Source organism: Scyliorhinus canicula, chromosome 3, assembly GCF_902713615.1.
Source record: "Scyliorhinus canicula chromosome 3, sScyCan1.1, whole genome shotgun sequence".
Classification (NCBI taxonomy): domain Eukaryota; kingdom Metazoa; phylum Chordata; class Chondrichthyes; order Carcharhiniformes; family Scyliorhinidae; genus Scyliorhinus; species Scyliorhinus canicula.
In genome coordinates, this window is record NC_052148.1 from 22,977,878 (window position 1) to 23,002,089 (window position 24,212).

A 24,212-nucleotide genomic window follows, 5' to 3' on the forward strand; every position below is an offset into this window, starting at 1 on the left:
AAGGTGGACAAGTCCCCAGGACCGGATGGGATCTATCCCAGGTTACTGAGGGAAGCGAGGGTCGAAATAGCTTTAACAGATATCTTTACAGCATCCTTGAGCATGGGTGAAGTCCCGGAGGACTGGAGAATTGCTAATGTTGTCCCTTTGTTTAAGAAGGGTAGCAGGGAAAATCCAGCGAATTAATTTCACGACCCCCCCCGATTCTCTCTTCCTCCCCCCTCCCCCAACGCTCGGAAGAACCGCCGCTCGCCGTTTTTCACGGCGACCGGCAATTCCCCGACCCGGATGGGCTGAGCGACCTGCCGTTCGTGACCGTTTCACAACGGCGGCAACCACACCTGGTTGCTGCCGTCGTGAAATCGCCGTGAGATGCCCGTTTGGTGCTTGTAGGGGGCCTGGTGGGGAATGAGCACCACAACTGTGCTCGGGAGGGGACAGGCCCGCGATCGGTGCCCACCGATCGTCGGGCCGGCATCTCAATCGGACGCACTATTTCCCCTCTGCTGCCCCGCAAGATCAAGCCGCCACGTCTTGCGGGGCAGCCGAGGGGGAAAGACGGCCACCGCGCATGCGCGGGTTCGAGCTGTCAGCCGTCGTGACGTCAGCCGCGCATGCGCGGGTTGGAGCCGGCCAACCTGCGCATGCGCTGCTGACGTCACATAGGCGCCGCCGTCGCGTCATTCTCGCAAGCGTCAAGGCCCGGCAGCCGAGAGTTACGGAGCGCCGCTCCTAGCCCCCCGGGTGGGGGTGAATTCGGTGAAAGGAGCGGGCTCAGAGGCCGTCATGAAACTCGGCCGAGTTCACGACGGCCTTCACGATTTTTCCCGGGAGCGGAGAATCGCGGCCATAAGCTCAAAACCCATGGAATTTAAATTCAATTAGCAGATTTGGAATTGATTGCTCATCCATGAAATCATCAGACGAAGCAGACAAGTTGCTCGGGCGGGGTGGGGGGAATTCAGGATACAATGAAAAGTCGAAGAGAGGCTTTGGCCAAGTACAAGGGGAGCAAATCAATGGAGGCATTGGTGGAGTACAGAAAGTGCAGGATGGAGCTTAAGAAAGCACTTTGAAGAGCAAAGAGGGTATATGAGACAGCTCTGGCTGTAAAAGTAGGGTAAATCCCAAGATATTCTCCTAGTATGTCAATGGGAAGAGAATAACCAGGATAACCATTAGAGATTTAAACAACATCTCAACATTTCAACATCTCATCTTCCGGTTAGGCACGCTACAGCCTTCCGGCCTGAACATCGAATTCAACAACTTCAGATGATCAGCCCCACCTCAACCCATTTGTTTTCATTTCATTTTAACTGTCTTTTACCATTTCTTTCTTTCCTGCACCTTTCTCCTCTTTGCGTCCCCCTTCCCCTCCCCCAACACCTACAGTTCATCCTCTGATGTTAGTTTCACTGCTGTTTGACCTTTCACATATTTTGTCCTCTCTGGGAACTGCCATAAACACTCTTTCCCCTTGGTATCTGTGGCCATTAGCACCCGGTTTCCCTGGGTTTCTGTGGCTATGGACTCATCTTTCATTCTCACTCCACAGTATAAATATTTCCCACTTTCTGTCTGTTAGCTTTGACAAAGAGTCATCGGACTCGAAACGTTAGCTCTTTTCTCTCCCTACAGATGCTGCCAGACTTGCTGAGATTTTCCAGCATTTTCCCTTTCGTAACCATTAGGGACCAAGGAGGAAATCTGAGTGGAGCCAGAGGACAGTGGTAGGATGCGAATCGGATACTTTAACATCTGTCTTCATCCAACAGAATGAGGTAGATAGGGAACGGAGGGAGAAGACTGAGGTTCTTGAGCAAATTGACATAGGAAGTGACAAGCTATTGGAGGTGTTGGCAGGTTTAAAAGTTGACAGGTCTCCAGGCCTGGATGAATTGTGTCCCGGAAAGCTGTGGGAGGCGAGAGAGCAGATTGCAGGGGCTCAGTGCCAAATTTTAATTATTTCTGGCCTCGGGGGAGGTGCCAGAGGACTGGAGAGCAACTAATGTGGTCCCAATATTGAAGAAAGGGTGTAGGGATAAGCCAGGGAACTACAGACCAGTGAGTATCACATAGGGAAACTACTGGAGAGAATTCTGAAGGAGAGAATCGATTTCCACTTGGAGAGTCAAGGGATACTCAGCATGGCTTTGTCAGAGGGAGGTCATGCCAAACAAATCTGATTCAATTTTTTGAGCATGTGACCAGGTGTGCAGATGAGCGTAGTGCAGTTGATGCAAGACCATAAGATATAGGAGCAGAATTAGGCCACACGATCCATCGAGTCTGCTCCGCCATTCAACCATGACTGATATTTTTCTTATCCCCCATTCTCCTTCCTTCTCCTCATAACCCCTGATCCCCTGATTAATCAAGAACCTATCTATCTCGGTCTTAAAGACACCCAATGATTTGGCCTCCACAGCGTTTTGCGGCAAGAGTTCCACAGATTTACTACCCTCTGGCTGAAGAAATTCTTCCTCATCTCTGTTTTAACGGATCGTCCCTTTAGTCTGAGATGGTGTCCTCTGGTGGAAGCATCTTCTCCACATCCGCACTATACATGCCTCGCAGTATCTTGCAAGTTTCAATATGATCCCCCCAATCCTTCTAAACTCCAATGAGTACAGACCCAGAGTCCTCAACCGTTCCTCATACGACAAGCTGTTCATTCCAGGGATCATTCTAGTGAACCTTCTCTGGACCTTTTCCAAGGCCAGCACATCCTTCCTTAGATACGGGGCCCAAAACTGCTCACAGTACTCCAAATGGGGTCTGACCAGAGCCTTGCATAGTCTCAGAAGTACATCCCTGGTCTTATATTCTAGCCCTCTCGACATGAATGCCAACATGGCATTTGCCTTCCTAACTGCCGACTGAACCTCCACGTTAACCTTAAAAGAATCGTGAACAAGGACTCCCAACTCCCTTTGTGCTTCTAATTTCCCAAGCATCTCCCCATTTAGAAATTTATGTAGTTTATGTGGATTTCAGCAAAACCTTTGAGAAGGTCCCACATGGGAGACTTGTAAAGAAGGCAAATGCACATGGGATACAGGGCAACGTGATACGGTGGATTCAAAAATGTCTCATTTGTAGGAGACAGAGGGTGATGACAGACGACTGCTTTAGTAACTGGGCATTGCTGGCTGGATCAGCATTTCCCGTCCATCCCCTAATGTCATGAACACAGTGGCTTGCATTAAGCACTTAGGAGTCAACTGCAATGCTGTGGATCTGGCGTCATAAAGGCCAGGCCAGGTAAGGATGGCAGATTTCCTTCCCTAAAAGACAGTAAACAAGATAGAATTGTACAACAAACGCTTAATGGTCATAATTAGACGTTTCTTATTGCCGGGGTGGAATTCAAATCAAGACCATTACCTTATGTCTCTGGATTATTAGTCTAGTGAAAATACCCCTGCACCATCGCATGGTAGCCTGAAGGCAGCAAAGGAATGGTGACCACAAGACAGTCCAAGAAAATTAAGCACGTAATGCACAAGGTCCCTGGGGTCCTGCTCAACAATCGGTTTTCAGTTTTGGGTACAGAGTGGTTTCTGAGAGAAATGCAGACAGAGCCTCATTCATGGCACCACAGGCAACTCTGCTGTACAGGAGGGAAAGAACAGTAGTAATCGGGGATTCATTAATTAGGGAAACAGACAGATGTTTCTGTGGCCATAGACGCGACTCCAGGATGGTATGCTGCCTCCCTGGTGCCAGGGTTTAGGATGTCATGGAGCAGCTGCAGAACATTCTTCTGGGGGTGGTCAGCCAAAGCTTGTGATCCACATTGGTACCAGTGACTTAGGCAAGAAAATGAATGAGGACCTGAAAGCAGACTTTAGGGAGCTAGGAAGGAGATTGTAAAACAGGCCTCTGAAGTAGTAATCTTGGGATTACTCCCAGTCCAACATGCAAGCAAGCACAGAAACAGGAAAATTGAGTAATTAAAACACATGGCTGGAAAGCTTATGCAGGAGAGAGGGCATCAGATTTCTGAGGCACCGGGACTAAAAGCTGGACTGTCTGCACCTGAACAGCACACGGCGAATAAGATTTGCTACTGCTGTTGGGAGGGTTTAAACTAGACTGGTGGAAGATGGCAAAAATCTGAGCTAAAAACGGGAGATGGAGAATCAGCAAGCGACTCAAAGACAGGGCAGCACAGGTTGAAAAGAGTACAACACAGGAAATTGGCAGTGTTAAAAGGATTTATGGAAATGAAAGAAGCATAGTAGAAGCAGCTGAGCGGAGGGTACAGATAGACACATGGCAGCATGGTATCATCACTATAGCGGAAACTGGCTTAAGGAGGGGCAAAAATAGCAGCCTGTGAAATAGAATTTTCAGGCAGGAGAGGGAGGGAGATAAAAAAAGGTGGGGGTGTAGCATAACTGGTTAAGAATTCAATTACAGCAGTGAGGAAGGGTGATATACAAAAATGAAGCATCAAATCCATATGGCTTAAGTTCAGAAATGAAAAAGGGGGCAGCTACACTCCAGCAGTGTGCTACGAACCACCAAATAGTGAAAGGGAGTTAGAAGAACAAATATGTAGACAGTTTTCGGAGTGCAAATACGATAGGGCAAAATCGTTTGAGACCTCAATTACCCTACTATCAAATGCGATGTGATAGGAACAATGTGAAGGGCATGGAGGGTGCAAAATTCTTCAACTGCATTCAAAAGAACATTTTTAGCCAGCACGTGACAAGCCAAACAAGAGATGCACAATTCTAGATTTAGTATCAGGAAATGAAGCTACAGTGCAAAATCTAACTATATTATGGAAAAGAGCAAAGATACAACAGGAGTAAAAGTTCTAATTTGGGGAAAGGCAAATTTTACAAACCTGAGAGGCAAGCTGGCAAGAATGGACTGGATACAGCTATTAGAACAAAAAACTGTGTCAAAATCAGTGGGAGCTTTTCAAAGGTGAGATTCTGTGGGCACAGGAAAGACATGTCCCCACAAAGAAAAAAGGTGGCACTGCCAAATCTAGAGCCCCCTGGTTATCCAGAAGCATATAGGTCAAGATAAAGCAGAAAAAGAAAGCTCATGACAATCACAAAAATGTTATAGCCTAATTACTGTTAAAAGTCTAGAGGGGTCGAGAAAATACAGTGGTGAAGTAACATGAAAATTAGGAAAGCAAAGAGAGGATATGAAAAAATAATGACAGGTAAAATCAAAGAAAATCCCAAGATGTTTTGCCAGTACATAAAGAGCAAGAGAATAACCAAGGGGAGATGTACGTGGTAATTGCAAGTTGATGCAGAAAATGTGGGCAGGTTTTTCAATGAGTACTTTGTCTCTGTCTTCACTAAAGATAGGCATGCTGCAGACATTCCAGTTAAAAAGGAGTGTGAAAGGGCAGCAGGTGGCGCAGTGGTTAGCACCAGGACTGCGGCGCTGAGGACCTGGGTCACTGTCCGTGTGGAGTTTGCACATTCCCCCCATGTCTGCATGGGTTTCACCCCCACAACTCAAAGATGTGCTGGTTAGGTGGATTGGTCATGCTAAATTGCCCCTTAATTGGAAAAAGAAAAATAATTGGCTCCTCTAAATTTATTTTTTAAAAAGGAGTGTGAAATATTAGATACAATAAGCACAGTGAGAGAGAAGGCGGCACGGCGGCGCAGTGGTTAGCACTGCAGCCTCACGGCGCCGAGGACCCGGGTTCGATCCCGTCCCCAGGTCACTGTCCTGTGTGGAGTATGCACATTCTCCCCATGTCTGCATGGGTCTCACTCTCACGATCCAAAGATGTACAGGGTAGGTGGATTGGCCATGTTAAATTGCCCTTAATTGGAAAAAAAGAATTGGTACATTAACAGTGATAGGGGGAGTACAGGAGGGACTGGCTTCTTTGAAGGTGAATAAATCACCAGGGTCAGATGGATTGTATCCCAGGCTGAAGGAAGCCAGGGTGGAAATTGTGGGCACCGCAAAGACCGTTTTCTAATCCTCTCTTGATACAGCTGAGCTGCCTGAGGCTTGCAAATGTTATACCATTATTTAAAAAGGGTGCAAGAGTTAGGCCAGAAAATTATGACCAGTCAGTTTGACTTCAGTGGTGGGAAAAGTATTGAAAACAATTTAAAGAGACAGGATAAGCTGTTATTTGGAAAGGCATGGATTGATCAGAGATAGTCAGCATGGTATTGTTAGGAGAGGATCGTGTCTTACTAACTTAAATGTTATTTTTTGAGGAAGTAACAAGGACTGATGATGGTATTGCAGTGAATATTGCCTACATGGATTTCATTAAAGCATTTTACAAGGTCTCACATTGGTAGACTGGCCAGAAAACAGAGACCTCATGGGATGCAGGGGAAGGTGGCAGGTTGGATCCAAAAGTGGCTCACTGACAGGAAACAACGGTATGCTCAATCAATGTTTTTGCAAATGGAGAAGTGGTATTCCACAGGGCTCAGCGTTGTGCCCTTGCTGTTGGTTGTATTTATTCATGATTTGGACATAAAATGTCCGCGATTGGGAAATTTGTAGATGACACAAAAGTTGGCCGTGTAGTTGATTGTGAAACTGTAACCGTCGCCTCCGAAATTATATCAATTGTTTGGTTGACCGGACAGAGAAGTGACAAATGGAATTCAATCCAGAAAAGTGAGGGGCAATGTATTTGGGAGGGCAAAGAAATACTCAATAAACAGGAAGATATTGAAAGGGGTTGAAGAAGTGAGACCGCTTGGAATGCATGTCCACAAGTCATTGAAACTGGCAGGAAACATAAATAAGGTGGTAAAGAAAGCATATAGAATGCTTCCCTTTATTGGGCAAGCTCCTGAATATAAAAGCAGGATGTAATGTTGGAATTGTATAAAACATTGGTTGGGCCACAGTCGGAATTGTGTACACAGTTCTGGTCACATTACAGGAAGGACATAATTGCTCCAGAGGGAGTGCAGAAAAGAATATTGCCAAAGCTTGAAAATTGCAGCTATGAGAAGAGATTGCATAGGCTAGGGTTGTTTTCCTTAGAACAAAGGAAAGCCAAGGGTTGACCTAATTAAGGTGTACAAAATTATCAGGGATCTAGATAGGACAGACAGGAAAGACTGGTTTCCCCTAGTTGAGGGGTCAAATACCAGGGGCATAGATTGAAGGTGATTGGTAGAAGTATTAGATGGGACATGTGAAAAACAAAAGAGAGTGATGGGTGTCTGGAATTCACTGCCTAAATTGGTGGTTGAGGCTAAAATGCTCAACTCATTTAAAAAGGCTCCTGGATCTGCATCCAAAGTGATGTTGCCTGCAAGTGCTGGAAAGTGGGACAATAACTTGTCTATGGTTCTATTTCCTACTTAGGCATAACATCCTACTGCTCTACCACGATATGTTAACAGCCTGCCATTAATAAATACTCCAAGCTATCTTTCCTTGATTCCAAATTGGCTGATCCCACACTTCCCCAAATTGAAATCTATTTGTTACAGTTTGCTCACTCACTCAATATGCACCACTTAGTAACTTTCTGTTCTCACCAAACTATTTACTATGCCACCTAGCTTGGAGGTGTCAGCACACTTAACTATAGAACATAGAACAGTACAGCACAGAACAGGCCCTTCGGCCCTCGATGTTGTGCCTATAAGGCACACAATTCCTTTATCCAAGTCATTTATAAATATAATGAAAATCTGTGGCCCCAGAATATCTCTGGGGGTCCCTTTACGATCCCAGTTGATGTTGTAACTCAACGGGAAGATCCCAGTATGGAACGCCGGCTTAAAAGACTAACTTTTACTTGATAAAAAAAATTAAACGTGGAGGAACAGAGTCACAGGACTGCTAATTAGTTTAAGCAAGCAAAAAAAAAATTACATGGATTATAATAGAATACTCCTTTACTTAACTCCCTCAGTGTAACCAATACACCCAGATTTTAAGACGAACACAGATGACAAACTACATTGAAAGCTACAATAGCCTCAATAATACAAAAAGTCCCTTTGATGCATAAAAGTTGACTTCAGTAAAATACACACTCCTTTCTGAAACCCCAAGTGAATGTCTCCTCAAAATCCTCCCAGATGATCGTTACTTAAGAGATTCCAAACACTACTGCCATTATATGTTTTAAATCTTCGCTCATAGACATGCTTTCCACTAGCGATTTGCATTCAGAACTCAAGTCCATATTTTCCCAAATACTCCTTGTGAACAGAGCTTCCAAGCCACTTTTACCAGAGAATCCAGGATAGGGTTTTACACCAACTCCTTTCGCAATTTCTTAGTCGGAAAGATTTCTACACACACTCGAGATCCAGCCAGATTTACTCTATTATTTCAAGCAAAGTCGCACAAACTGTAGTAATGTCTCACAAAATTCGACACCACTGTAGATATCCTTCTGGTCTCTCAGGATCCAATCCCTTTTCAACTCTGTGAATTTACTGAACAAAAATCCCAGTTTCCTCTGTTCTGGCCCAGACTTTGAAAGAAACGCTTTCTGCTCCAATTCCCTGGTTATCTCGATTGTAATTTGCATCATGCAATTCCCATTTTCCTGTCCAGCCTCTCCCGGCAGAGTTAAGAGCTGTTCAATCCTCAGTGATCTGGGTTCAGCAAGTAGCACCCTTATACGTGAGCCAGAAACTCCAGGTTTAAGTCCCACTTAAATAAGCTGAGTAATGAACTCATCTCAAATTATTCCACTTACCGTTTTCTTTGAGAAACAGCTTTGATTCTAGGAATGATTCCGCAAACACTATGGATCCCAGAGTCCCTTTTCCTCCTGTTAAATCTGGAATGTCATACACAGTCATGGATGCCTGAGATAGAATTAGAATTGGAAACCACTCAGTTACCCAAACTCAAACCAGGGCTACAAAAATAAAAATAACATACAACAGAGAAAATAAAATCAGCAGAGTTTGACAGTCAATTACAATTCGTGATCCATGAAGTAACAACAGGGACTGAGCATTAATGGTATCCCTAAATTGGTAATTAATCTGCGACTCCCATCATCCACGCTAACATGTGAAGGATTTTAAAAGTGAGGTAAAGAAGGGGGCCCCAAGGATTAATTGCAAGTGGGGGAATGGGGAAGAGGATACAAGTTAAGCAAAATTAGAAGCACAGAAAATTTACAGCACAGGGGGAGATAATTCAGTCCATTGCACCAGAGTCAGTCAAAAGATGTGCATCCTAATCCAATTTTCCAGCTTTTGATCTATAGCCCTTTCGATTACAGTAGTTCTTTATGTTAAGTAATTCCAGTTTGCTCATAGAATTCAACTGAAATAAATTCTCCCGATCCTTCAACAGAGCTGGTTTAAAATTACAACTAGTATAATATCACTAAGACATCAGACACTAAGACATCAGGGGCAGCAGGGTAGCATGGTGGTTAGCATAAATGCTTCACAGCTCCAGGGTCCCAGGTTCGATTCCCGGCTGGGTCACTGTCTGTGTGGAGTCTGCACGTCCTCCCTCTGTGTGCGTGGGTTTCCTCCGGGTGCTCCGGTTTCCTCCCACAGTCCAAAGATGTGCGGGTTAGGTGGATTGGCCATGCTAAATTGCCCGTAGTGTCCTAATAAAAAGTAAGGGGGGGGGGGGGGGGGGGGGGGGGGGGGGGGGGGGGGGGGGGGGGGGGGGGGGGGGGGGGGGGGGGGGTGTTGGGTTACGGGTATAGGGTGGATACGTGGGTTTGAGTAGGGTGATCATGGCTCGGCACAACATCGAGGGCCGAAGGGCCTGTTCTGTGCTGTACTGTTCTATGTCTATGTTAAACACAAAAATGGGGGCAAACACAAAAGCCACATAAAGTAGATACTGCAAATCTGAAATCAAAACTGAGATTGCTAGAAGTACTAAATTTAGCAGGTTGGATAGCATCTATGGAGAGAAACCGTTAACATCAAGTTTCAGGTGATCCTTAATCAAAACTGAAAATTAATCATCTCTCCTCACAGATGCTGCTGATCTGCTGATTTATTTGTGAATAAACCAAAATAGATTGACATCAACAAGCTACTCTGGTAGCCAAATGGATGTTAGATGATCAGCAATACAAAGCAATGAGAAAATATGGAGGAAATATACACAAATGTAAAACTTTAATAGGTACCAATAGCCTAGTGGCCACAGTTCTACACTGATATAGATGTGAATCCCACCAGGCTAAGTTATGAAAGTTAAAGAAATCAGGAACTACCTGAAAAATTATCAAAGCTGTTTGATCAATATAAAAATTATAAAAACCCAACTGATCCACTGAGGTGCTCCCCTCTAATAACTCCAAATTTGATGGGCATGAACTTTTGCATATCCAGTAACACAAAAGAAAAATACTGTGGATGCTGGAAATCTGATCTAATGGAAGATCATTCACCTGAAACATTAACATGAGCAAACAGACTTTAGATTCAATTCAAATCAATCCAGGGACATCCAACTCAATGTCGTTAAAATCAAACTCCCTTAACTGATATATAATGCTTTCTCTACTTCAGGCGATTCTTTAGTTACCTCAAATTTTTATTTGTTACTTACTTGGTGAAGTCTGTATAATAATTGCTCACATGGAACTTCATCACAAATTCTTGGTACCAAGAAGAAGCTAAAGAAACATTTGATTGTTCCAATGGTAGATTTAGATCGGAAAAGATAGGAGGATGACGCAAGATATTAACACTGGCATGGACTGGTCAGATCCAATGGCCTGTTCCTATGCCATCTTTCCCATGTAAACTCTACATATACTTTAGAACAGGGCTTTCCAATTTTCACTTGTGCCATCAATTCATAAAAATACCGTAAGAGTTTGGTTAGGCAGGATCTGCAACCTTGGAAATTGTGCCACTTTTAAAGTTTTTCTTCACATCAGTGCTCCAAAGCTTTTTGTTGCTAATGATCAATGTGACCTAGGAGGAGCAAATATCCGTAGCTACCAAGACTTGAAAGATAGCACTTTAAGCTAGTTTCAAATCCAATGGGATTGCCCTCATTTTTCTGAGGATGATCATGGTTCATTATCAATTAGCATCCGCTGTGTTGGTTGTGAGCCCTTGAAGTCCAAGACCTCCATAAAAGCATTTCAGAAACATTTGCCCACTACCATCCTGCCCAAGTTCAAGATGATTAACGTTCTCTATTCAGCCTGGTCTGTCACCCATCAGCCTCGGAATTGAAGCTTTGAGGTTGGGGAGGATAAGGCCCTCAAGTGACCATTAAATAGCCATTTAATATTAATTGGGGCATGGATGGCTTCCCGCCTGAAGACCTGTCTCTCCTCCCACCCCACCCCCGCCTCCCACTGTGAAATTGTGTTTGGATTGGGGCAGGCAGGATCCCAATGGGAATCCCGTCAATGTAATTTTATGCTCTACCCCACCCGCCTGTGGGGAGAGTGGGGGGCACAAAATTCTGGCCACTGAGTTCCTAAACAGAATCTCCTATTGGAACATTGGGAACAGGATTATGGCATTCAGTATTTGATTTTTTTTATTTGCATATTTCTAAGTGACTATGAAGTGGTTGCACTGTTAGAACTTAACCAAGTATATCATATCTTTACAAAGTAATTAATGTACCTCCATTGCGTATCATGTTCAGTTGCAAGTTTTAAAAAACATTTTTTGACAAATGGCAGGGAAGCGAAACAGAAAGGTTACACATTATTTATAACTTACTGTTTTAATGAGGAATTTGCTTATATGGCTTTCCAATGAGACAATCCTAGAAAAGAATAGGTGAAGAATATTTTATAAGCTGCAAAACTATAATTATCATTTAGATTGGTCCCTTGCACCTGAGAAGCCTGGTTTATTCACTATTAAAGTTCAAAGTTCCTTCTGTTACTCACAATGGCTTCATGCAGTTTACAACCTCCAAAAGGTTCCTGAGCAATTTATCTTTTAGTGATAAAATACATTGCTGGCTTCAAGTTTCATCATAACCAACGAAACATTCCCAACATATCAATAACAGGAATAACTGTCATAATGAATAAACTGAATAGTATGAAGTATTTTTACATACCCATTTTACAGCTGGGTGGAACAGAAACACAGGTAGAAGAATGAATCATGCATCACCCAGACTATTGCAATAGAAGAATATAGTTTCACATTTGCACTCTTGGCCAGGTTACAGCAAGAACAGAAAAATGAACCAGCGCTGCATTAAAAATGAATGTTACTTTTTCTATCCTCTTTTGGTCTCCTACACTACAAATCAACAAACAATAGAGATAATAGTAACTGCTCCCTGACTTCCATCAAAATACAGTCAAAAGCTAGCTCAAAAACTGAAACTGTCACACCTGCATTTAGCAACGAATGCAGATTTAAGGCGGAATTTACCAAGCAACCCACCACGTGGCGCCGGCAGCGGGATTTCTGGTCCCGCCGTCAACGGGATTTCCCATTGACTGTACCCCTCGTCGCCAGGAAAACCATCGGTGAGACCAGAATATCCCACCGGCGTGAACAGCCAATAAATTCTGCCCTTAGACTGAAGTTATATTACATCCTTAGATCAACAGAAGAAATCTCAACTGGGAATGGGCAACAATCAAACTGGCCCTCCAACTACAATATACTTTAGTGACAAATCAAGTACACCGAAACAGTGGGTCCAACATTCTTAAGTGGATAATTTAGCATGGTACATATAAATCCATCAGAGATTGAGTAAACGACGCCAAGCACAAAAATAATACTAACCTTCCTCGATTATTCACAGCTTGAATAAGGAACGACAAGTTAGATCTAAAGACAAAATGAGAGAGTTAGCAAAAATACTTTGTTTAAATTGCTCAAAGTAAAAAGTATACGTGACAGGTACAGGCAACTAAAAACAGCTCAAGCAGGGAGTTAGGAGGGCAAAAAGGGGTCATAAAATGGCCGTGGCAGATAGGATTAAGGAAAATCCCACGGCATTTTATAAGTATAATAGGAACAAGAAGGTAGCTAGAGAAAGAGTTGGTCCACTCAAGGACAATGGAGGGAAATTATGTGAAGAACCAGAGGAAGTACGTGAGGTGCTTAATGAGTATTTTGCACAAGTATTCCCAAAGGAGAGGGACACGTTGGTTGGTGGTGTCTCAGAGGGATGTGTAAAACACTTTAGAACAGGTCGTTATTACGAGGAAGTGTTAGGTGTGTTAAAAAGCATTAAGGTAGACAAATACCCAGGCCCAGATTACTGAGGGAGACAAGAGATGATTACTGAGGGAGACAAGAGATGAAATCGCTGGGCCTCTGACAGAAATCTTTGTGTCCTCGTTGGCCACAGGTGAGATCCCAGAGGATTAGAGGATAGCCAATGTTATACTGTTATTTAAGAAGGATTTGCAAGGATAATCCGGGTAATTATAGGCCAGTGAGTTTGACGTCAGCGATAGTGAAATTGTTGGAAAAGATTCTCAGAGATAGGATCAATGCACATTTGGAAGTGAATGGTCTTATTAGCGACAGACAGCATGGTTTTGTCCGAGGGAGGTCATGTCTCACGAATTTAATTGAATTTTTTGAGGTGTGGCAAAGATCATTGATGAGGGAAGGGCTGTGGATGTTGTCTACATGGACTTTAGTAAAGCATTTGATAAGGTCCCTCATGGCAGGCTGGTGCAAAAGGGGCTGTTTTAGCTCACTCGGCTAAATCGCTGGCTTTTAAAGCAGACCAAGCAGGCCAGCAGCACGGTTCAATTCCCATACCAGCCTCCCCGGATAGGCGCCGGAATGTGGCGACTAGGGGCTTTTCACAGTAACTTCATTGAAGCCTACTTGTGACAATAAGCGATTTTCATTTTCAAGATTAAATCACATGGGGTCAGGGGTGAAGTAGCTGGATGGATTCAGGACTGGCTTGGCCATAGAAGACAGAGGGTAGCAGTGGAAGGGTGTTTTTACGAATGCAGGTCTGTAACTAGTGGTGTTCCACCGGGATCAGTACTGGGACCTTTTTTATACTCTTATACTCTTTTTTATATATATATAATATAAATGACTTGGGAGAAACCGTAGCGGGTCTGATTAGCAAGTTTGCAGATGACACTAAGATTGCAGGAATTGCGGATAGTGATGAAGATTGTCGGAGCAACAGGATATAGATAGGCTGAAAAATTGGGCAGAAAAATGGCAGATGGAATTTAACCCGGACAAATGAGAGGTGATGCATTTTGGTAGATCCAATTCAAATGGGAGCTATAAAATAAATGGCAGAAACATCAGGAGCATAGAGACACAGAGAGATCTGGGCGTGCAGGTCCACAGATCCTTAAAAGTGGCAGCAAAGGTGGAAATGGTGAGAAAGAAAGCATATGGCATGCTTGCCTTCATATGACAGGGTATCGAGTATAAAAGCTTGAAAATTATGTTAGTTATATAGAATGTTGGTCAAGCCACATTTGGGACACTGGTTCCAAATCTGGTCACCACACTACCAGAAGGACAAGGAGGCTTTGGAGAGAGTACAGAAAAAGTTTACCAGGATGTTCCTGGTCTGGAGGGTATTAGCTATGAGGAGAGAAGGAATAAACTGGGATTGTTCTCCCTCGAGAGACAACCTGATAGAAGTTTATAAAATTATTAGAGGTATAGATAGGGTGAACAGTTGGAGGCTTTTTCCCTGATCGGTGCAGGCTTGGAGGTCCGAAGGGTCTGCTCCTGTGCTGTATTGTTCTTTGTATAACAGGAAAAGATAGGTTTAAGAATTCCAAGCAATTAAAAGTGTGTGGATAAGATAATAATCTTTTAGTGTAACAAGTAGGCTTACATAAACACTGCAATGAAGTCACTGTTCGGGTATATTGAGGGAGAATTCAGAATGTCCAATTCAATGAACAAGCGCATCTGTCAGGACTTGTGGGGGAAAACCGGAGCACCGGGAGGATATCAATGCAGATACGGGGAAAACGTGCAGACTCCGCACAGACGGTGACAAAAGCCTTGAGTCGAACCCGGAGCCCTGGCACTGTGAAGCAACAGTGCTACCGTGATGTATTCTATAACTTCATAGAATCAAAATCTAACACTTTCTGGAATGGAACATTTGGGAACAGAGTTTTGTCTCATGGAGGCAGGAATAGGGTCGCAAATGGCAAAAATATAACAATTTTTTTTGCTGTATTGTCCTGACCCCGCACCACTTTTTGTGGCGTTCTCATGGGTTGGAAAGGTCTCGGGTTGTGCTCCTACACATATTGAAAACATGGTTAGAGGTTGTCTCTCGGTCCCAAATTGTTGTGGAGATATGAGGGAAGGTATTAAACAAAAAATTAGAGATGCATGCAATAAGGGTACAACTGTAATTATGGGGGACGTCAATTTACACATGGGTTGGACAAACCAGGCTAACAATGGTGTAGTGGGAGAGTTGTTCCTCAAATGTTTACATGATGGATTTTTAAACCTCATGCCCTCATAATTCCCTTCGGGAAGAACAACCATAATAATGTGATAGAATTGATGAAGATGGAGAGTAAAGCAGTCAAATCAAAAACTAGGGTTCTGAATCTAATTAAAGCGAATTGGCAATGACAGATTGGGGAACCTTACAAAAGGGATTGACGGTGGATAGGCAGTGGTTAATATTTAAAGAACATGTGCATGAATTCCAATAATTAATCATTCCTGTCTTGTGGCCAAGTCACTGAATGTATACAAGAAAGAGATAGATCTTCCAGAGGTCAAAAGAAAAAAAAACATCAGGGCCCTGGAGTCTAATAAAAACAAACTTTTGACGTTGCAGAAAGCACATCGAAATGGAGGAGGTGGCTGGGGCCTTAACAGATATCTTCACACCCACTTTGACCACAGACAAGGTTCCAGAGGATTGGAGAATATCCAAAGTTATTCCCTTGTTTAACAAAGGAAGCAGGGATAATCTAGCAAATTATAGGATGGTGAGCCGGACCATCAGTGGTGGGGAAGCTTTTGGAAAAGATACTGAGGGACAGGTTATATGCACATTTGGAGAAAAATGGACTAGTTAGTGACAGACAGCATGGTTTTGTACAGGGAAGGTCATGTCTCACCAACTTGATTGAGCTTTTTGAAGAGGTGACAAATAAAATTGATGAGGGAAGGGCTGTGGATGTAGTTTATGTGGACTTTAGTAAAGCATTTGACAAGGTTCCACATGGTAGACTGGTAGAAAAACTAAAATCACATGAGATGCGGGGTAGGCTGGCTAGATGGATACAGAACTGGCTTGGTTATAGAAGACATGGAGTAGGACAGGTGTTTTTCTGAATAGAGATCTGTAGCTCGTGCTGTTCAGCAGGGATCGGTGCAGGGACCTCTGCTGTTTGTAACGTATATAAATGACCTGTAGGAAAATGTGGGTGGTCTGATTAGTAAGTTTGTGGATGACACCAAGATTTGCAGGGTAGCCGATAGCGCAGAGGATTGATCGAGGATACAATAGGATATAGCTAGATTGGAGATTTGGGCACAGAAATGACAGATGGCGTTTAATCCGGACAAATGAGAGGTGATGCCTCTTGGAGGATCAAATCTCAGTATGAATTATATTGTAAATGTCAGGACCCTTAGGAACATTAACATGCAGAGGGATCTGGGCGTGCAGGGCCAAAGTTCCCCAAAGGTGGCCAAAGTGATCAAGAAGGCATATGGCATGCTTGCCTTCATCTGCCGGCCATTGAGTGCAAGGGTTGGGAAATCATGTTGCAGCTATATAAAAACCTTGGTTAGGAACTTCCGGTTGCGGCTATGCGAAGCTAAGTCGCACGTTTGGCAGCTCCCGCTAGAAACGGACTTTTGGGCTCTTTTTAGGGCCCCCAACGGTAATTTTTCGACGATTCCCAGTCTGGGATGGGGACAACAATATTCCCCCGGCACTGTTTGGATTGGACCAGGAGTGGAGCGGTGAAAAAAGTGGAATTGGAGCAGAGAAAGGTGCGACGGAGGAAGACCAAGATGGCGGCGGGTGGAGACCAGGCAGCGTGGGAGCAGTGGTCACAGGAGCAGCAGGAGTTTCTCCAACGCTGCTTCACGGAGCTGAAGGCAGAGCTGCTGGAGCCGATGAAGGCATCAATTGACAAGCTGCTGGAGACCCAGACAGCCCAAGGGGCGGCGATCCAAGAGGTCCAGCAAAAGGTCTCGGAGAATGAGGACGAGATCTTGGGCCTAGCGGTGAAGGTGGAGGCGCACGAGGCGCTCCATAAGAAATGGCAGGCGAAGCTCGAGGACATGGAGAACCGGTCAAGAAAGAATCTGCGGATTCTGGGTCACCCGGAGGGGCTGGAAGGATCGGATGTGGGCGCCTATGTGGTTACCATGCTGAACACGCTGATGGGCGCAGGGGCCTTCCAGGGGTCCCTGGAGCTGGAGGGGGCTCATCGAGTGCTGGCGAGGAGGCCCAAGCACAGCGAGCCGCCGCGGGCGGTGCTGGTGCGGTTCCACCGGTTCGCAGACAGAGAATGTGTGTTAAGGTGGGCCAAGAAAGAGTGGAGCAGCAGGTGGGAGAATGCAGAGGTCCGGATTTATCAGGACAGGAGTGCAGAGTTAGCTAAGAAGCGGGCCGGATACAATCGGGCTAAGGCGGTGCTGCACGGAAAGGGGTGAAGTTTGGCATGTTAATTTAGATTTAGAACAGTACAGCACAGAACAGGCCCTTCGGCCCTCGATGTTGTGCCGAGCACTGATCACCCTACTCAAACTCACGTATCCACCCTATACCCGTAACCCAACAACTCCCCCTTAACCTTACTTTTTAGGACACTACGGGCAATTTAGCATGACCAATCCACCTAACCCGCACATCTTTGGACTGTGGGAGGAAACCGGAGCACCCGGAGGAAACCCACGCACACACGGGGAGGACGTGCAGACTCCGCACAGACAGTGACCCAGCCGGGAACCGAACCTGGGACCCTGGAGCAGTGAAGCATTGATGCTAACCACTATGCTACCGTGCTGCCCCATGTTGCAGCCGGCACGACTGTGGGTCACCTACCAGGACTGTCACCGTTATTTCGAGACGCCGAAGGAGGCATGGATCTTTATTCAGACTGAAAAGTTGGACTCGGATTGAGGGTTGGCGACTAGGGGTTGCTGAGGGGGGATCGATGGGATTGTTGTGTTGTGTTTTGGGGGGATTTTTGTGGTTAGGTGGGGCAATGTTTCTTCTCTGTCTGTCGGGTGGGTTCGTGGGGGGGGGGGAGGGAAGCAGGTATAAGCCTGTGGGCGTCGGGGGTTGGAAATGGGGATGGGGCCCTGCCGGGGGGGGGGGGGGGGGGGGGGGGGGGGGGGGGGGGGGAGAGGAATTGGGACTGGGCCTGAAAAGGGAGCTTTGCCTAAGGGGGCGGGGTCAGGTGGGTGGAAAGCGTGGGCTTCTTTCCCGCACTAAGGGTGGAAAGCGGCGGGGCCGGTGCTGGAAAGCGCGGACTTTTTCCCGTCCTGACAGTGGAAGGGGGTGGGGTTGGGGAGGGGTGGAGCCCGTTGATTGACAGAAGGTGGGAGGGGAGATTCCCACACTGGGGGGGGTCGACGGAGCGGCAGGAGTGGCCGGGGTCAGCTGACTCACCGGAGTGCACTGGGGGGAGCGCAAAGGGTTATGGCTAGTCGGGGGGGGGGGTGTGGCAGGGCAGGCCTCTGCTCCGGCCGATAACCTGGACCGTCAGAGGCCAGAACAGGCCCCCTGGAAATGCCTTGCGGTATATGCAGGTAAGGGCATTCGTTAGTCGTCAGGTGGTGGAGTTCCCGCTGCTGCCGGCGTGCAGGGTCCAGGACAGGCTGCTTTCGGGGGTGTGGGTTGGAGAGGGTAGGATCTCGGAAAATTATCAGGAGATGCAGGAGGAGGAGGAGGCCTCGGCGGAGGAGCTAAAAGCTAAGTGGGAGGAGGAGCTAGGGGAGGAGATTGTCGAGGGTACGTGGGCAGATGCCCTAGGAAGGGTAAACTCTTCCTCCTCTTGCGCGAGGCTCAGCCTGATACAATTTAAGTTGTTGCACAGGGCACACATGACCGGGACAAGGCTGAGCCAGTTTTTTTTGGGAATGAGGACAGATGCGTGAGGTGTTCGGGGAGTCCAGCAAACCACACCCACATGTTCTGGGCATGCCCAGCGCTGGAGGAATTCTGGAGGGGCGTAGCGAGGACGGTGTCAAGGGTAGTGAATTCCAGGGTTAAACCAGGCTGGGGGCTCGCAATATTTGGGGTGTCAGATGAGCCGGGAGTGCAGGAGGCGAAAGATGGAATCCTGGATTAACGACATGGTAGGGTTTATTAAATTGGAGAAGATGAAATTTGCCTTAAGGGGATCTGTGCAAGGGTTTTTCAGGCGGTAACGGCCTTTCCTAGACTTTCTGGCGGAGCGTTAGGAGATGGTCAGCAGCAGCAACAACCCGGGGTGGGGGGTACGTTTGTGTTTGGTTGGGGATTTACTATCATAGAATTTACAGTGCAGGAGGCCATTCGGCCCATCGAGTCTGCACCGGCTCTTGGAAAGAGCACCCTACCCAAGGTCAACACCTCCACCTTATCCCCACAACCCAGTAACCCCACCCAACACTAAGGGCAATTTTGGACACTAAGGGCAACTTATCATGGCCAATCCACCTAACCCGCACATCTTTGGTAGGAAACCGGAGCACCCGGAGGAAACCCACGCACACACGGGGAGGATGTGCAGACTCCGCACAGACAGTGACCCAAGCCGGAATCGAACCTGGGACCCTGGAGCTGTGAAGCAATTGTGCTATCCACAATGCTACCATGCTGCCCACTATGGTTTACTGGTTAACGTTTAATTGTTTGCTTACGCACTTTTGTTCTTGTTGTTTTATTATTTGTGTAAAGGGGGGGGGGGGGGGTTCTATTTTTCCTTTCTGTTATTTATAATATGTGAAAAGTTTGAATAAAAATTATTTTTTAAAAAAACCTTGGTTAGGCTGCATTTGGAGTACTACGTGCAGTTCTGGTCGCCACATTATCAGAAGGACGTGGAAGCTTTGCAGTGAGTGCAGAAGGCTCGCCAGGATGTTGCCTGGTCCCGAGGGTATTGGTATGAGGAGAGGCTGAAGTAAACTAGGATTGTTTTCACTGGAAAGACGGAGGCTGAGGGGTGACCTGATAGAGATTTACAAAATTATGAGGGGCACAGACAGAGTGGATAGTCAGAGGCTTTTTCCAAGGGTGGAAGCGTCAATTACAAGGGGGCACAGGTCTGAGGGGGGAAAAGTTTAAGGGAGATGTGCTGGGTAAGTTTTTCATGCAGAGAATGGTGGGTGCCCTCCGCCAAAGGATGTGGCGGAGGCAGGCACATTAGCAACATTAAAGAGGCATCTGGGTGGGTACATGAATAGAGAGGGAATAGGGAGGAAAGAGGGATACAGACCAAGTAAGGGCAGAAGGTTCTGTTTTTAGTTCAGGCATCATTTATCGGCACAGGCTTGGAGGGCCGAAGGGCCTGTTCCTAAGCTGTACTTTTCTTTGTACATACCTTAGGACATTTTTATACTGCACAAGACTGTAATAATCCAACTTTGAAAGGAAAACCTCTTCAGCAACTTCTCTGGCCTATGAATGAACAAAATGCATTAATTTATTACTGTAAAGTAGCAGTCTGCCATCTCACAAGATGATGGTTTGCGGAATGAAGATCAACTCTGTATTACGTATCACCTGGTGTGGGCTGGAGCCACATCCTGGCATGGCAATCTCTATCACATTTGTTGCAGAGGAAGACAGTGAGCTGTGCAACATGTACTCAAAAGGTTAATCTATTAAAATTGATCACTGTTTGCAGAAGCTTAGCCCTTCATAGTGTAGAGAAATCTACCTGTCTTGTGCCCTCTTCTTACAAACTGCTCCTGATTTTACTCAATTATTGGAAGTTGCTTTCCATTCAACAGTGAGAAAAATAGACACTGAGAAATAGATGCTGTCTATGTGCACCTTTTGGCTCGTTGATAAAAAAAGCAATATATGTTTTATTTTTCAAAACGTTGCTCCCACTTCTAAATTTTTATGTACATTGACGGTTCAGCCTCTTCAGTCTTTTTTCTTTGGTGCTGGTCTCACCTCAGTGTCATAACATTATGGACTTTAACCTCACCCAAAGCTCAAAATCATAACATATGACATTTGAGTGGTACTGATGAAATCAATCATTGTCAGCGGTGCTGTTTTTCTAAGAGCTGCTAAATTGAGACCCCCATCTGGTGTCTCACGATTTGAAGAGCAGGAGCACACTTCTGGTGCCACAAATTCCATTTCTCTTTTTCATCACTGTCAGAGGCTATATCTCACTCTTCACAATCATGGTGTCTTATCTGAGCTTCTGACCCCGTATCTTCTGTATCAGCAAAACCACCCAAATGCATCTTCATAATAGCACTAATTTCAATTCCAGCCTCAGCCCATCGGCTGTTTTTGATAATTCGATACTCAAATCATAGAATCCCTACAGTGCAGAAGGAGACTAGTCGGCCCATCGCGTCTGCACCGATCCTTGGAAAGAGCACCCTACCTAGGCCCACACCCCCACCCTATCCCGTAACCCTACCTAATCTTTAGGACACTAAAAGACCAATTAGCATGGCCAATCCACCTAACCTGCACATCTTTGGATTGTGGGAGGAAACCGGAGCACCTGGAGGAAACCCATGCACACAAAGGGAGAAAGTGCAAACTCCACACAACAGTCACCAAATGCCGGAATTGAACCCGGGTCCCTGGCACTGTGAGGCAACAGTGTTTACCACTTCCAAATTTCTCCTGCCCACCTCTTTCTGTCCTTTGCTCTCTAACCCCCAACTCATACTGCAAAACTGATTTTATCCAAAGGTATATTGCATTATTCCCAATTTTCTAAATTATCAGTCTGTTCACCCATCATTCTTGACCTATAAATAGACACGAAGTACATTGCAGACATGCTATCAGAAGTTTTTCCTTGCACAAAATTTCAAAAAAACAATTTGTACTGCGAGAGAAAAAGGGTTGCTGGGGTTGGTAAGTCAGCTCTGATTGGCCAAGGCGTTTCCATGGTGAATGCACTAGGGAACGATTGTGTCCCATGCTTTTAATTTACTAAAAAAAAACATTGGACATATTCCTTCTGCACACAGAAGTCAGAACCCTGCATATGAATATATGTAGCTTCTAGCAAGCATAAATGAACATTACGTGCTCAACTGATAATCCAAAATTAGTCACTGGTGTAATTCTTGGCACACTTGAGATTGTTCAGAAGTGCTGCCCAATCGCAGAATTAGATCTAACTTCAGACACTGTGTTCCGAGCTTTGCAAGCATGGATTAGTTGAATACAATCAGTACTCTGCCTATTACAAACAGCCCAAGAGACGTACTGTTTGATGTCAGTTGCTCAGACGTACAGTCTATATTCTTGGCACTGCACTGACACCAAAATTCATATACCACATTACTCATTTGTGAAGAAGGCAGAAGGTCTTTTTGAAATTATGGCAGCATCCTGTTAGTGGAAAACACCATTTTGCCACTGCTGAGTGGTGGTGTAAAACAGTTTGTTTCACCTGGTGCTCAAATTTAACGTAGACTGAATGCTTTTCAGGTCATAAAGTGATGGTCTTTGGCCCATTCATGTATGATAGTCAGTGAGCAATGATCTGATCAGTGCAGTCGTTATCCTGCAGGGAGGATCGAAGGAAATGGGAGGGAAAAGAGGGATTAGGCTATTTAGTTGGATCATCAGCCATGATCAGAACGAATGGCAGAGTAGGTTCAAAGGGTCTCCTGCTCCTATTTTCTATATTTCTATGCAAGATATCTTTGATGCACCTTATTTCAGCATCCATCCTTCATGGTAAGCAGGTGGTTCTGGCCCTATTTACAAGATTGCCATTAAAGACACACTTGATGCACATGGAGCTGTAAGAACATACAAATTAGGAATAGGTCACTCAGCTCTTTAAGCTTGCTCTGCCATTCAATAAATCACCGTGAAGATAGACCAGGGAATGTCAGCTTACAGTAGACAGTAGGTTTCTCATCTATCATATTGAGGCAAGGGAGCTCTTTCGACTCTTCCATTTCAAAGGTGAATTTGAGCACAGGATGAAGTGCATTAGGGTGTGCAAGGAAATACTTACAAGCAGCTGCAGATTCAAATATAGCAGAAGATGTCATCTATATATCAGAATACAGGAGGTTAGGGGCTATTCAATCAAAAACACTTTTCTCGAAGCAATCAACAAAAATATTAGAGAGAGCTGGCTCTGGAGGGGAACTCGTGGTAATACCATATGTCTGGGCATATCAAATGCCATTAAAGCTGACTTCAACTGCGCAAGTTGCTAAATTCATGTTCAAAGAATACAGATTTAGAACATGGCCATGTATAGATTGCCATGATATAATAAACAAAGGAATGAAGGGTTTAGGAGGAGTAGGCCTTTTAAGCCTGGTCCGCTATTCAATAAGATCATGGCTGATCGGAATGTGGTCTCGGCTCCACTTTTCAGTTTGCTCCCATTCCCCTTGTCTATCAAAAAGCCACCTTACTCAGCCTTGAATAGATTCAACAACCCAGTCTCCACTACTTTCTGGGGAAGAGAACACCAGACTAACAATCTCAGAAAAAAAAATCTCATCATTAAGAGCCAGAGCACAAATGTTCCTCGAGGGGCCCATTCGTGAATAGGTTTGCAATGTCAAATGAGCACATCGATATGGCATTGCTGTCAATATGGAATCATGTATGGCCTTCATGAAAGTGAAGAAATAGTTCACCATGCATGCAGGATACTCACTCTAGTTGCTGCAGCTATTTCTGTCATGGATAAGATAAGGTGTAATAAAGAACAAAGAAGAATACAGCACAGGAACAGGCCCTTCAGCCCTCCAAGCCTGTACCGATCATGATACCACCCTTGGCCAAAACCCTCAGCACTTCTTCTATTCCCATCCTATTCATGTATTTGTCGAGATGCCTTTTGAACACAGTGAATGTATCTGCTTCCACAACCTCCCCTCGCAACGTGTTCCAGGTACTTACCACCCTCTGCGTAAAAAACCTGCATTGCACGTCTCCTCTAAACTTTGCCCCATGGATCTTAAACCTATGCCCTCGGTGACTCACCCCTGCACCCTGGGAAAGAGTGCCTGACAATCAACTCTATCCATACCCCTCAATCTTGTAGACCTCTATCAGGTTACCCCTCAACCTCCATTGTTCGAATGAAAACAGTCTGAATCCATTCAGCCTCTCCGCATAGCTAA

At 45.2% G+C, this 24,212-nt stretch overlaps 1 protein-coding gene across 1 annotated transcript in view; it reads right to left on the minus strand.

Moving 5' to 3' along the window:
- Positions 1-24,212, minus strand: part of c3h20orf194 (chromosome 3 C20orf194 homolog) — a 257,070-nt gene that overhangs the window by 154,552 nt on the left and 78,306 nt on the right. The window contains exons 14-17 of the mRNA XM_038793206.1: positions 20,450-20,526; positions 12,708-12,752; positions 11,673-11,718; positions 8,696-8,807 (exon numbers count right to left, since the gene is read on the minus strand). Of these exons, the coding sequence (XP_038649134.1) occupies positions 8,696-8,807; positions 11,673-11,718; positions 12,708-12,752; positions 20,450-20,526 (280 nt within the window). The remainder of the gene's footprint in view (positions 1-8,695; positions 8,808-11,672; positions 11,719-12,707; positions 12,753-20,449; positions 20,527-24,212) is intronic.